We start from the raw sequence: 16,012 nt of genomic DNA on the forward strand, positions 1-16,012 counted from the left end.
ATTTAAAAAAAATAATAATAATTGGTGATTCATTCCACTGTGGCAACCTCTGAAATAGAGACAAACCGAAGGAGAATGAATGAATGAATGAATAATAATAATAATAATAATAATAATTTATTATCATTATTATTATTATTGTTGCTGTTGTTGTTGTTGTTGTTATAATAATAATAATAATTATTATTATTATTATTATTATATTTAGTAGATTTTATTGTCATTCAGATGCACATATGAAAGCATATTATTTACTGTCTCACATAAAGCTATACAATTTGTAAAAAAAAAAAAAAAACTAAAGAATTATAGTTATTATAAGTATTATAAATAATAATATTATAAATAAATTAAAGTAATAAAAACTATTTTATATCTGTATTAAAGAGGTTATTAAAGAAGGGTTTGCTCGTACACAGTTTGCCTGATTACATAAAACGGGTTGTTCGTCAATAATTTCTCCTTTTTTATTAATAATAAAAAATAAATAAACAAATAATAAAAAAATAATTAGAATAATAATAAGTGACGGTTTATTCTGCTGTGACAACCTCTGAAATAGAAAGTAAGTCGAAGGAAAATGAATGAATGAGTGAATAATGATAGTAAATAATAATAATAATAATAATAATAATAATAATAATAATAATAATAATTGTTGTTGTTGTTGTAGTTATTATTATTATTATTATTATTATTATTATTATTATTATTATTATTATTATTATTATTATATTTTGTAGATTTTATTTCAGTTGACATGCTCATATGAAAGAAATTTATTTCCACTGTCTCATATAAAACTTTAGTAAAAAAAAATATTTGCAATTATTAAATGAATTATAAATAATAATATTATAAATTATAATGTTAAAGTAATCAACACAATTTAATATCTGTATTATAGAGGTTATTAAAGAAGGATTTGGTCATACGTAATTTGCCTGATTACATACAACATTATTATTATTATAATTTTTGTTGTTGTAGTAGTGTTACTAAGTGGCTTTTATTGTCAATAACATGCACACATGAATGAAATTTTATTCCATTAGCTCATATAAAAAATTATTATAATTAATAATAGTAAAATAATATTTCATACATAAGTTGCCTGATTACATGGATTTAATTTTTTTAAAAATGTTATATATTTTTTTAATTTATTTATTTTTTTTTAATTTAATTTTATTTTTTTTTTCAGTATTTTCTGAATTATTGAGACAAAAAAAATATACAATGTAGGCAAATTCAACACAATTATGCCTCATTTTCATATTTAAAGATACCACATTAGAAAACCTGGAATACAAATAGGTTTCCAATACCTAATGTTAGCACTGTCGCCTCAAGAAGGTCGCTGGTTTGAGTCCCAGCTCAGTTGGCATTTCTGTGTGGAGTTTGCATGTTCTGTCCGTGTTCGTGTGCCTTTCCTCTGGGTGCTCCAGTTGCTCCCACAGTCCAACGACATGCGGTACAAGTGAATTGAATTAACTAAATTGAACATAGTGTATGTGTGTGAATGAGTGTATATGGGTGTTTCCCAGTACTGGGTTGCAGCTGGATGGGTATCCGCTGCATAAAACATAGGCTGGAATAGTTGACAGTTCATTCCGCTGTGGCAACCCCTGATACATAAGGGACTAAGCCGAAGGAAAATGAATGAATGAATGAACTCCTAATGTAATGAATTAAATTAAATGTGGTGATAAATATTAGTTAATTTTTTCATCTTGCGATTTCTTCTCTTAGATGAAAAACAGGACATATCTGTGATTATTTAATTAGATATGTGTCATTTTGTGGTGCATTTACAAAAAGACTAGCTGTTCTTATTTATTTGGTGTAACCGATTTTTTAAAAGCTTTATTTCCTTCATCCGCTGTACTTTTCAATGGGCGGAACAAACCTTAATAGAGTTTGCCACCGATTAATTTACCACCGTGACAGCTTTCCATCAATGACTTCTGCAAATCCCTGTGGCTGGTCTGAGCTCAGTGGGATAATGAAAATTGAGATTTTGTGCCTGTAAAAGAAAGCTGTTTTTATAGAATGACTAGAAAGAGAAGTAGAGGAGCCTTTGTGCAGGTCTTTATTTGGCTGATTTGTGGGATTTGTTGTTTTCTGTCCATGGGATCATGCTCCAATAGGGATAATCTTGAAATATAAGCTGTTGAAGATCTCCTCAGCTTTGAGCTTTCAGTTCAGTACACCTCTGATCCTCTTTTTTTCCCCTCCGCTGACAGAGAGAGATGAGCCCAAGGGATATGCTGTACATCTGCTGCTAAATTTATACATTACTTAAGCTTTCTTAAACTCGGTCACTTGTTTATTATGCAGTAGCTACAATTATGGATGTTCGCGGCTATTTTAATGGCCTACAAGTTAGATCCCTTTAATATGTTTGATGTATTTTCTTTTATATTTAATTTAGTTATGTTTTTTATTATATTATATTTTTTTGTTTTGTTATTGTTTTTTGTTGTGTGTTTGTTTTGTTTTATTTTATTTTTATTTATTAATTTTTTTAAATTGTTTTATGTTTTGTTTTTTGTTTGTTTTATTTTATTTATTTTTATTTTGTTTTGTTATTGTTTTTTGTTTGATTATTTTTATTCTTTTACTTTTTATTTAGTTTAGTTTTATTTAGTTTTGTTTTAGTTTATTTTGTTTGTTTTGTTTTATTTTTATTTTATTTATTTTGTTTTTCTTTTTGTTTAGTTTTTTATTTTGTTTTATTTTTTGTTTTGGTTTATTTTTATTGTATTTTTTTGTTTTATTTTGTTTTGTTATTGTTTTTTGTTTTTGTTTATTTTTATTGTGTTTTGTTATTTTATTTTATTTTATGTGACGCTCATACGGTAAGTTTAAATTTTTGGAAAGAATTGATTACATCAATGCTAAATAAATAAGCTGTATGGTTTGTTATAGGACAATATTTGATTATCTGGAATCTGGACATTCAAAAAGTTTAAATATTCAGAAATCGCCTTGGAAAATTTGTCTAATTGGAGGACTTCATGATGCACATTACTATTTTTTTTATTTTTTTATTTTGATATTTATAGTAGTAAATTTACAAAATATTTTAATGGAAAATAATCTTTACTTCTCATGATTTATGGTGTAAGATAATTATTTTTGGCCCACACAATGTATTTTTGTCTATTGCCAAAATGCAACATAAAACTGGTTTTGTGGTCCAGGGTCACATATTAGGTGTTTTATTATTATTATTATTATTATTATTATTATTATTATTATTAATTCGTTATTTTAAATGTTCTTGTATTTAAAATTTTTTTATTGTGCAACTTTTTTTTTTACGTTACTTTTTATTTCTTATTTTATTATATTTTATTTGTAATGAACATATTCCATTGTTAATATGTGTAGTCGGTATTAAAGCTTTTCTTTTTTTTTTACTTTGTGTTTCTGATTAGATGGCTGCACCTGTAACTATGTTAAAATGTAAAGACTTTTTTTCCCTATTATCTTTCCTTTATCCAGTTGCTGAGGAAGAGGCACATTGGAAATGACATTGTTACCATCATTTTCCAGGAGCCAGGATCTTTACCGTTCACACCCCAAAACATACGCTCCCATTTTCAGCATGTCTTCATCATCGTCAAAGTCCACAACCCTTGCACAGAGCATGTGTGTTACAGGTAAGATCTACTGTATATTGTCAGTTATTCAGCTAAATATTTATTAAAGCGGACCTATTATACAAAAATCACTTTTATAAGGGCTCTAAACACATTTGTGTGGCAGTAGTGTGTGAATATAGCCAACATTTAATGGTAAAAATTGACTAATTCTACTTTTTATTATTGCACTTGATAAAAACAGCCTGCAGAAACACTTTGATTGACATTCTCCCTTTGTATATGTCATCAGAGATAAAAAGCTCTTGCCCATTAGTAATGATTTCTCTCTCATTAACATAAACAGCCCTGAGTAAGAAGCAGCCATCCCCCATTAGAGTTTTTAGACTGCACCTGCAGAAGATAATGTCAGCGATTTGGAGTTTTAGATGTACACAAACACTTTAGACTCACAGAAATAACATCCTGTTTACAATCTGCTGCTACGCTTACACAGGCATTTGTAGCTCCTTCCTCTTTTAAAAAGAGGGTTGGAAGCACAATCTCATTTGAATTTAAAGCAACAGTCACTGAAATAGCACACAATTTGTATCAAGACCTAAAAGGAGGCAGTTTTAAAGCATTATACATAAATATTTGTTTTGTATTTTGAGCTAAAACTTCACATATACGCTCTAGGGACATCAGGAATCATTTTAAATCGTGTAAAAGGGGGCATAATAGCCCCCCTGGTTTGACTGCTGGTTTGACTTATACATGTGTTTTTGCTCTAGTAATCAAAGTCATGACAACCGTCCTGAATGATCATTCAGTTTTGTAAATGAAAGATTTGTGGGACGGCAGGAGAAGATGCTTTTCCAAACGGCTTGCTGACAGTCAGATTTGACCTCTCAGAATGATAGGGAGAGGATTAAAGGATAAGATCGAAGGGAATTCAATTTCCAGTCTTATTTACTCAGTGTGTACCCCTTAAGCTTGTTCAGCGTAACATTGCAGAGAGCTGAGGGAGGCTGAAGCCGACGCAAAAGAGAAATTGCCTGTCTCATCGGGGAGAGACTTCTGCCCAAAGACTTCAGAAATGCTGTCAAATATGAAGTCAAACAGAATATATATCTAAATTTCAGCCTGCACAACCTTTTGTAGATATTATAAATATTTAGAGTTAAATGTGAAAGGACTTTCTACTGTTGTAGTATTATACTATATATATTATATTAGCATTATACATTACTATTGTGTTCCATTTTTGTGTTAATATAGCAATAATATTCAGTTAAAGTCAGAATCATTAGCCCTCCCGAGTATTTATATATATATATATACTCGCATGGACCCAAGATTCTCACAGATATCAGTCAAGTGTGGTAAAGTAAAAATCATGGTGTGGGGTTACGTTCAGTATGGGGGCGTGCAAGAGATCTGCAGAGTGAATGTCAACATCAACAGCCTGAGGTATCAAGACATTTGTGCTGCCCGTTACATTACAAACCACAGAAGAGGGTTCAAATTCTTCAGCACGATAGCGCTCCTTTTTACTTTAGCCTCCACCTCAAAGCTCCTGAAAGCAAAGAAGGTCAAGGTGCTCCAGGATTGGCCAGCCCAGTCACCAGACATGAACATTATTGAGTACATCTGGGGTAAGATGGAGGAGACATTGAATGTGAATCCAAAGAATCTTGATGAACTCTGGGAGTCCTGCAAGAACGCTTTCTTTGCTATTCCAGATGACTTTATTAATAAGTTATTTGAGTCATTGCAGAGATGTATTGATGCAGTCCTCCAAGCTCATGGGAGTCATACACCATATTAAGTCTTCTTCCGCTGCACCATGACTTTATATTCTATACTGTACATCATTTCTGTTAAGTGAAAAGACTTTTGTCTAAGCAAACTCAGACCTTACTGTCCTAATTAAATAATTACAATTAAGGCATAGTCATGTTTTATTTTGGTAAAATAAATGTAATCTAGAGGCCTTTGCCTTTCGTATAAGTAGGACCAGACGGAATCTGCGGAAGTTTTTTTTGATATTTCGGCTGAGAATTTTGTTAAAAATCTGCAAATCTGGAATTATTTTGGGAGTATCATAACTAAAACCTTAGTATGTGAAATAAAAAATAATATCTTTTTAACTTTTAATGTTTAAAATGCAAATCCAATTAGATTTACTTTATTTGGTAAACAAAGCAAGTCTCTCATATAATATCTCTACTAAAAGACAGAAAATATTACTGTACAAACTGCATTGTACATAAATTAGATGAACATTTTTATATTAGTCAATAATTTTACTGTAATTAATAAAAAACTGAATAAATATAGATTTACACACATTTACTCAAGTAAATAACCAGAATTAATGATGGGCTAAAAATCTGCGCAAATCTGCAGAATTCTTCTGAATTCTGCACGTGCAGATTCCGTGTGGGCCTGCATACAAGTCATTTTTGATACCAAATGATCAACTAGAAGTCAAGTTATTATTTGTTGTTCCTAAAACTTGTATATGCGACAAGACTTTAGTCAGGTATTGTATCATTTATACATTTTTTGGAAGGAGAATCTTGACATTTTTGTTGCAGGGTTTTGGTTAACAGAAACCTGAAAATAAAACGTTTAATTTGATGCGACTAAAAATCATTTCATATTTGTTTTTCTCCCAATAGCATTGCAGTCACCAGATCTAAAGATGTGCCTGCATTTGGTCCTCTCATCCCCAAAGGAGTGATGTTCCCAAAATCAGCAGTTTTCCGGGACTTCCTGCTGGCCAAGGTGATCAACGCTGAAAACTCAGCCCACAAATCTGAAAAGTTCCGCGCCATGGCCACTCGAACCCGCCAGGAATACCTAAAGGACCTGGTGGAAAACTTCACCAGCGCGACACCTGTGGATGCCTCAGGTCCCAAATTCAGCTTCATCACCCTGGGGGCCAAAAGAAAGGAGCGCAGCCGGCCCAGAAACAATGCTCATCTGAACAGCACCGGAGCTGTCACATGGTCAGTGGTTGCCCGGGACAATTGCCAGTCCAGTGATATCGGATGTTTACTGGCCATTTCCAGAGAGTTTGTGGTGCTCATTGAGGAAGCGTCCCGGGATGTGGTTTTCAACTGTTACTGCAAGGACGTGATTGGTTGGAGCTCGTCCTCAACTGTGGGCAGGGTGAAGCTGTTTTACGAGCGCGGCGACTGCACTGTGTTTTCTGTGCAGGATGGATGTCCGGAGGAAGTTCGTGAGGTCGTCCAGCGATTAGAGGTATGAGTAGCCAATCCGAGAGGAAAGATCAAGTTTAATCTAAGCTGAAGCTCTGACCAGGCTTGCCTTTTACCGTGAATAAGCAGGTGGTGTTGCTATACAGGATCATGTTTCTTTTGCAATCCAAGGCTAAGGGTCTGCAGATTAGCATTAGAAAGGTAGAAAGAGCTGATTTTTGTACCTTCGTTTACTTTTGGCTTAGCGGAACAATGAGTTTGATTCATTCCTGAATAAATGCATAAGTCATAGCACACCTTAATGAAGCAATATTAGTTCCACTTCTGTGCTTTACTGCCGTTCATGCTCAGTTGGGCCAGACCTGCAGACTGGCACTTTTTTTTTCTTTTTTACAGTGCAGTGGGAGGTTAAATGGGTGTACATGCTGTTTATGGTAATGGACCCAGTCAGCTTGTGTGGTCCGCTTTCTTTCTTTTTTGACAGCTTGTGAAACGGTGTCCTTTAATATGCTCTTAAATGTGTTTATTGTGTTGGGTGGTTTGCTGTCATCATCATAGCTTTTGTGCAGCAGACCATCAGCGTGGTTGGCTTACATGAATAAGCAAAAAAAAAGAATAATTTAATTGGTTCATCACTTTCTCTATTTATGTGGAACACAAAAGATTATTTTTTTTTAAATAGGTTATATCTTCACATTGAAAATCATTTTCTTAATCTAAAATTTTGTCTTTTACATTTATTTATTTTCTAAATTTATTTTTTAATTTAGTTTTATTTTATTTTTGTTATTGTTATTTAAAAATATTATTTAATTTTAATTTTATTTAATTTTATTTTAAGTTGAAACATTTTTCTAAATATCTATCTATCTGTCTGTCTCTGTCTGTCTATCTTGTCTATCTGTATATCTACAGTGTCTATCTATCTGTCTATCTATCTATCTATCTATCTATCTATCTATCTATCTATCTATCTGTCTGTCTGTCTGTCTGTCTGTCTGTCTGTCTGTCTGTCTGTCTGTCTGTCTGTCTATCTATCTATCTATCTATCTATCTATCTATCTGTCTATCTGTCTATCTGTCTATCTATATATCTAGCTATGTATTTAGCTATCTAACCGTCTGTCTATCCGTCTGTCTGTCTGTCTGTCCATCTATCCGTCCGTCTATCCGTTCGTCTATCTATCTGTCTGTCTGTCCGTTTGTCTGTCCATCCATCTGTCCATCTATCTATCTGTCCGTCCGTCCGTCTGTCCGTCTATCCGTCTGTCTGTCCGTCTATCTGTCCATCCATCCATCTATCTATCTGTCTGTTTATCTGTCTGTCTGTCCATCCATCTATCTATCTATCCGTCCATCCATCCATCTGTCCATCCGTTTATCCATCCATCCGTCTGTCTGTTTGTCCATCCCTCCGTCCATCCATCCATTCAATTATCCATCCGTTCGTCCATCTATCTATCTGTCTATCTGTCTATCTGTCTATCTATCTATCTATCTATCTATCTATCTATCTGTCTGTCTGTCTGTCTGTCTGTCTGTCTGTCTGTCTGTCTGTCCATCCATCCATCCAATTATCCATCCGTCCGTCCGTCGGTCTATCTCTCTCCGTCCATCTATCTGTCCGTCCGTCGGTCCATCTATCTATCTATCTATCTATCTATCTATCTATCTATCTATCTATCTATCTATCTATCTATCTATCTATCTATCTATCTATCTATCTATCTATCTATCTATCTATCTATCTATCTATCTATCTATCTGTCTATCCATCTATCCATCTATCCATCTATCCGTCCGTCTGTCTATCCATCCATCTATCCAACCATTTATCTATCCATCTATCCATCCATTTATCCATCTATCCTTTACTTTACTTCACTTTACTTTATTAAAATTCAAAACATTTTTTTAAATATCTTTTGGGTTATGCAGAAGAAAGAAAGTAATAGAGTGTATTAATGCCAAACTTTTTTTTTCTGCTAAGCTGGTTCCAGAAGTGGTTTTCCCATAAATATTTCACGGAAGAGTGACTCAACTTGACAGAAGAACATAAAACTAAATTTGTGGTTCATCATGTTTATTGGTTATTATTAAAAATCTAATTTCCATGTGGCATTTTAATTTTTGTTTAACTGTCCCTTTCAATAACAATTTATGTGTTTCTTACAAAGACTTATACTTTGCTTTTTAAGCATTTTAATAAACATTTTGCTGCTTTGTTGAATAAAAATCCATATATTTACCATATTTAGGCCTGTTAAAATCCAAGTTGTGTTTGATTTAAGCAGCTGATCAATAAGAAAGCTTCTGTTTAGTTTTAGCCACTTCAGTCCCTCAAGTGCTTTTGTTGTTTTTATTCCTGCTTTTGGACTCTTGAGTAGCAGCGCAGAGTCCTGATAAGATCAACTTACCTGAGATTTGCCTAGAACTGTTTATTTTGGGATAAAGTAGTTGAATGCTCAAGCTTTAAGCTGCTTTATCCAACATTCGTTTGCTTCTGGTGTCAGGTTCCCCCTTCGGGTTGAGTTTTTGAGTCAGCCAGCCTGTTGTGTCTCCAGTGTTGTTTTGACATTGGATAATTTCACCCTTCAGAGAGCTGACTTCAGCCATCATCTGCATGCTTACCTGCGCAAAACCTTCTGCTCATCATCACACTAGAGATTTTATCATTAAAACTCACTGAGGTGACTAAATACCATGTTTCAGATGGTTAAAGTCCTTGTGTTTTCTCCATTTTGCAGATAGTCACCAGGGGAATTGAGACTCTAGAAATGACCCTGCGCAGGAATGCCCTGGGACAGCTGGGCTTTCATGTCAACTTTGAGGGAGTGGTGGCCGACGTGGAGCCGTTTGGGTTTGCCTGGCAAGCTGGACTTCGCCCTGGCTGTCGTTTGGTGGAGATCTGCAAGGTCGCAGTGGGGAATCTCACTCATGAGCAGATGATTGACTATCTGCGGACCTCCACACCTGTTACGGTGGTGGTCATACAGCCACATGAGGACGGCACCCCTAGAAGGTATGCGGTTTGTTTTTGCATTCTCCAGAATAACAGATAAATTGTTTTAGTTTTGATTTGTTTTGTTATTCTTTTTGTTTTATAATTTTATTTATTTAGGGGTTTTGTTTTATAATTTATTTTATTTTGTGTTTTTGTTTTTGTTTTATTTTGTATTTTCTTTTGTTTTTCTTTAGTTTATGTTTTATTATTTATTATATTTAGAATTTTTGTTTTTTGTTTGTTTTTTATTTTTTATTTTTTGTTTTTTGTTTGTTTTTATTTTAGTTTTTTTATTCTATTTTGTTTTTTGTTTTGTTTTTGTTTTGGGTTTTGTTTTTATTTTAGTGTTGTTTTTGTTATTGTTTTGTTTTGTTTTTGTTTTATAATTTATTTTATTTTGTGTTTTATTTAGTTTTTGTCTTTGTTTTTCTTTTAGTGTTTGTTATTATTTATTCTATTTTGTGTTTTTGTTTTGTTTTTCTTTTTGGTTTTCTTATATTATTTTATTTGTTGTTTTGTTTTGTTGTTGGTTTAGTTTTGTTTTTTGGTTTATTTTTTTGTTTTTCTTTTAGTTTTTTTTTTATTATTATTTATTTATTTTTTTTTGTTTTTGTTTTATTGTTTTGTTTTTGTTTCATAATTTATTTTATTTTGTGTTTTTGTTTTGTTTTATAATTTATTTTATTTTGTGTTTTTGTTGTTATTGTTTAGTTTTGTTTTATTATTTATTCATTTATTGTATTTATTTAAATTTTATTTTATTTCTGAATTTTTTTTAATTCATGGATTGTTTTATTGTATTTTATTATTATTTTAAGTTATTTTAATAAAATTTTTATTACATTTTATATGTATTTAACTTAACTATTTAATTTATTTACTTATTGATTGCCATGTGCACAGTAAAAAAGTAAATACTTGTGTATCTTGTTTGCTAATGAGGATTTACATGCTACGCATAATATGTTATTTGTTATTTTTGTGTATTGTTGTTATATATAATTTTTAAAAATAAGAGTTCAATAAATGTGTTATTTATTTTGGTTGCATTTGTAAGCTAATAAAAATGTAACTGAAAATCCAGACAAGTTAGCTGATGTACACCCTTAATTTAAATAGTGATCAGACAAAAAAAAACTTAATCTTAAGTCTTAATACCACATTATTTTATCCTTTTCCCTGTTCATCCTTGCAAAGCGGCTTAGACACAGTCTCTGTTGTATAAAGTGCTATAGAAATAAAGTTCTCCTGACCTGATGTTATTAACAAATAAACAAATTTTAATACCTCATGTAAACGGTACCTTAATCTATCATGTTGCAGACAAGTACGGCCACATCTACAGAAGCATTCTTCAAAACTGAACCATTGTGTTTAATGTAACTCATGGACAGATGTGCTGCATGAGTTTCTGATGGGTAAACAGAGGTCAACCCCTAAGAGAAGATTAATCCTCTTGAGATAATCTGCGAATGATATGATCATAGTCTGGCCCTGTTTTTCTTTTTTCCCGCCTCTGTTGAGCCTTTACATGAAAGAAACCACTTACAGCGAACTGTCCTGGAATAGAAAGTGACCCAGAACCTTGTTGAACTTTGTTGAACACGTGCCTCGTGTTCTGTTTGCTCATTTTAAAAGAGCAGAGGGCTTACCAAGAGCATCTGAAGGCAGAGATTAAAGTGACCCTCTAGACTGTCAATAACTGGATTGACTTTTTTCGGCCCCCTGCAAGCCATGAAAGCCAGAGATATCAAGAGCTCTTGGCTTTTTTGTAAACACTTTTTTGCTGCCTGCACTTCTGGTTGACCTTAACTGCTCTACGTACTGTATCTGTATGTTGGGCAAGTCCTTTTCTAGAGAACTAGTTAACTGAACATGCCTGGACATGTCAGGACTGTAGCAGAGGGTTTAGCAATATTATTCAATTTGAATGGTTGTTTTTAACTGTCAAAACCCTACTGAATGCAAAGTAATGAACTAAAATTAGTCGAAAATAATATTAAATTAATTACACAATGTAGTTATATTAATGAATCATAAATAAGATTGAATTATGAGTCTCAATTTACACCCAGAGTCATTTTTTGTCATGTTAAATAGGAAAAGCTTCAAGTAGACTTTTTTGGATTTTTGACTTATTACACATAACCCTAAACACAACAGCCATGTATTTTTTTTTCTTTGAATATTTGTAGCCTGAAGAATCTGTTGATTTAATATATTTTAAATTTTCTTGTGATAAAGTTTTTGTCATTGATGATCAGGATCTAGGCGAATTTGGCTTTCTTCCATTTTGACATTCTTGCTCATTATTTAATATTATTATGTATGTGGAACTGAGTTTGTTTCTGTGTGTGTGTGTGTGTGTGTGTGTGTGTGTGTGTGTGTGTGTGTGTGTGTGTGTGTGTGTGTGCGTGTGTGCGTGTGTGCGTGTGTGCGTGTGTGCGTGTGTGCGTGTGTGTGTGTGTGTGTGTGTGTTGTCGGGCTGCACAATATATATTGTTTCAGCATCGATATCGCATATCGATATGTGTGAATCTGCAATAGTGATGTTGAGTTTATAATTACAATTGAGGATTATAATTAACCCTAAGTTTAACCCTAATAGTGAAATAATTTTTAATAGTTGTGACTACCTAAGTTATCGAGCGAAATTAATTTTAGAAATTTTTAATTTTGTAGAATTAACAAAGATTAAATGTATTTAATTATTTCTACGACGGAGACTAGAAGTCAACATTTGAAGTGTTTAAAGTTTTTAAAAATTGTCTTAAGATAAGAGCAGATGTTGTTGAACAGTTTTTTTTTTTTTTTTTTTGACGACTTTGATGCAAGCTTTTAATGTTCAAGTCTTATGTTCGATTTGATTATTTAATTTATGCACAACAATTCTGTTGTATCTTTGTTCTATTTTATTAAATTATGCTTGTAATTTGTTTATTATATTTTATGCACATTCACTCCCCTACAATCAATGTAAAGAATCGATGTAAAATTATGATTATTTTTCCAGTTTTAAGTCATCTGGTGAAATTATATTCATATGGCAATATATATTGCAGAAAAACTAAGTATCGCAATGTCAGTTTTTTTCCAATATTGTGCAGCTCTAGTGTGTTGTATTGACTTTATTAATATAAATTAGTATAATTAGTAAATTAGTATAATTTTAGTAGTTTTGTTCTCATTACTATGGTGCTAATAGAGGATATGACCATATTTACACAAACCACCTATACATACAGCCAAACTTTTAACATACACTGACTGCTAACATTCAACATTTATTAATAGTTTATTTAATCAAACTGTCTATCCATCCGTCTGTCCGTCCGTCCATCCATCCATCTATCTCTCTGTCTGTCTATCCATCCGTCTATCCGTCCGTTTATCTGTCCGTCTGTCTGTCCGTCCATCCGTCTATCTGTCCGTCCATCCATCCACTCATCCATCCATCCTTTAACTGAATGAAATAAAGAACAGCATACATGTTTCTAGCCAACCATAATTTAAAGCTTAGCATTTTATTCCCTCTGAAGCTGTCAGACTGAAATCTGATTTTTTTGTGGCACCAATTAATTGAACTGTAGTTTAGAAATACACTTAGGCCTCCCCAGATGCCTTAGTGACAGCAAAGAAGCGTATTTAAACTAGCAACCTGGCAGCGGCATAACGAAATGTAAAAATCTAGGTTGCTTGCTGTCTTGAGATCATGTCAACAGAGATGTGTTGAATATCAGAGTAAATGAATCAGTGTGTTCATTCGCAAGCCTTTTGTTCGCGAGGCGTTTCTCAATTTTGGGAATTTGTGCGTGAGAGTCTTGAGAGTGCTGTGGTCTTCATAGAAGTAGGTTTTTTTTGAAGTACTGTATCTCATTGTAGAGGCTGTGCGAATCTGTCTTGAGAGCTCTTGTCTTTTCCAGCTCTTCAAGAAAACACCAGAGATTTTTGTTGAGGAAGTAGTTTAGTGTGTGTGTGTGTGTGTGTGTGTGTGTGTGTGTGTGTGTGTGTGTGTGTGTGTGTGTGTGTGTGTGTGTGTGTGTGTGTTTGTGTGTTTGTGTGTATGGCTGGATTAGATCAGAAACAAATTATTAACCATCAGTGAATCCTGCTGCCGTGGGCCAGGCTGGTGTTCATTTTTTATTTGTTCTTTTAGTTTTTTCCCCCCATCTAATGACACACGCCACAGATAATCACTGGAAAAAAATACAGTACATCATTTATCTGATACCATTTGTCATCTCATTTGCCGATGTGTCTTTTCTCTTGCCAAACAGCCCTGCAGTGATTATTATTTAATACGTTCTGCCAATTTCACTTACAAGTCTTCCCTTGATGCTGAATTTAGTATTACACTAGCGGTGACTGATTAGAAGAAGAGCGAAGAGCCCTTATTAATAAATTGGAATATATTTTTAGAAATAGCCAAGCTCTAAATGCATTTTTCCAGTTTAATAACACATTTTATTGCACATTATTGTGTTAGAATAGTATTTGAGGGAACGTTGGAATTGGAAAATAAACCAGCTTTAATTACAATTTGTGTTTGGACAACATGAAGGAATTGTGTGGAACCCAGAATGTTTTACAGTGTACTATGGATGTCATTGGCTGCCAGTTTCCAACATTGTTTAATAGTAATGCATTAATCAATACAGAGCTATTACTATAATATATGTGCAAAAAGCATGGTTTCATGTCTGAAAACCCCATATTAATAAATTGGAATATTTTCTTATATTTCTTATATCTTATTTAAAATGAGCCGAATCAAAACAAAAACATGAAAACACAATGAGTGCGTGTGTGTGTGTGCATGTAAAGGTAACTAGGTGGATAGTCTGAGTACATATGGGGGAAAATATATATATATATATATATATATATATATATATATATATATATATATATATATATATATATATATATATATATATATATATATATATATATATATATATGCTATTTGTTTCATTTAATGACGGTTATATATATATATATATATATATATATATATATATATATATATATATATATATATATATATATATATATATATATATATATATATATATATATATATATAATAGATATATAATAGATATAGAAAAAAATTCAATCAGTGGGAAGAATCAAAACAATTCTTGAGGTTTTTGTGGGGACAACTTAATTATTTTATGTTCAATCCACTTACATTTTTATAAACTATTAAGTTCACTTAATCTATTTGTGTTTGGACAACATGAAGGAATTGTGTTGAACCCAGCATTTTTTTACAGTGTACTATGGATGTCATTGGCTTCCAACATTCGTCAGTAGTAGTGTGTTAATAAAAACAGAGCTATTACTATATAGTCCAAAAAACCTTGTTCCATGTCTGAAAAGCCCTGGTGATTTTTTTTCTCTGTGTTTTTTTTAGAGGTGCCTCAGAGCTGTATCGTGTCCCCATCATGGAGTACAAGACTCTTGGTACTGGGCCTGGTTGGCACAGGATGACTCACGTTCCCCAGGGCCTGCCGTTGTCTCGGGTTTCTCCCACTCAAGGGCCCGATCGACCCTCCCCGAGCCAACAGATGTTCCAGTACGCGCAAGCTGCCATCTCACGCAGCACTTCCTTTGATAAGAAATACCAGGATGGATCCAGGTAAGAGATACTGGATTAAATCATTTTAAACGCACATTCTGCACATTTAAATTCATTTAAATCTATGATTTTAATAGTCTATATTATTGGGATTCAAGCCCCATGGTTAACTACAGATATTAACACACCTTGTTTGTTTTTGACTTCTGTGTTTAAATTTTGGCACTTCCAGTTTGAAGAACTTACATTTAAAATACTTAAAAGAAGAGTTTAACATTCATAAACATAAGACATAGGAACAGTTGGAGATTCTCATCATGGATTGGATTGGTTTGGTTGGTGTAATTGATCCTGTCATCTCCATTACAGCATGTGGGTCAGCTGTTTATTTGTGTGTGCGCACGTGAATTTTCATGCCTGTTTGATGCATTGATTTCCTCAAAGAAATATGTGTCATTGTTGTCCCTGGGCCTTTTTTGCTTTAGACTGTTGTCTCCCATCATGGTGGATATTCAGAATAGATGATATCGTTTTTCTGCAATGCCGATTGATCTGGAAGTGAGTTTTACATGGACTGCTATCGCAAAAACGTGCCTGCAGTCAGACA

The 16,012-nt window shown here is 32.9% G+C and overlaps 1 protein-coding gene across 2 annotated transcripts in view; it reads left to right on the forward strand.

Moving 5' to 3' along the window:
* The window catches only part of sipa1l2 (signal-induced proliferation-associated 1 like 2), a 137,303-nt gene that overhangs the window by 73,507 nt on the left and 47,784 nt on the right, over window positions 1–16,012 (forward strand). For both annotated transcript variants that reach the window (XM_056468790.1, XM_056468791.1), the window contains 4 exons: window positions 3,511–3,668; window positions 6,275–6,860; window positions 9,565–9,839; window positions 15,241–15,465. In XM_056468790.1, coding sequence (XP_056324765.1) covers window positions 3,511–3,668; window positions 6,275–6,860; window positions 9,565–9,839; window positions 15,241–15,465 — 1,244 coding nt within the window. The remainder of the gene's footprint in view (window positions 1–3,510; window positions 3,669–6,274; window positions 6,861–9,564; window positions 9,840–15,240; window positions 15,466–16,012) is intronic.

The sequence above is a fragment of the Danio aesculapii genome, chromosome 11 (genome assembly GCF_903798145.1).
Source record: "Danio aesculapii chromosome 11, fDanAes4.1, whole genome shotgun sequence".
In the NCBI taxonomy this organism is placed as follows: domain Eukaryota; kingdom Metazoa; phylum Chordata; class Actinopteri; order Cypriniformes; family Danionidae; genus Danio; species Danio aesculapii.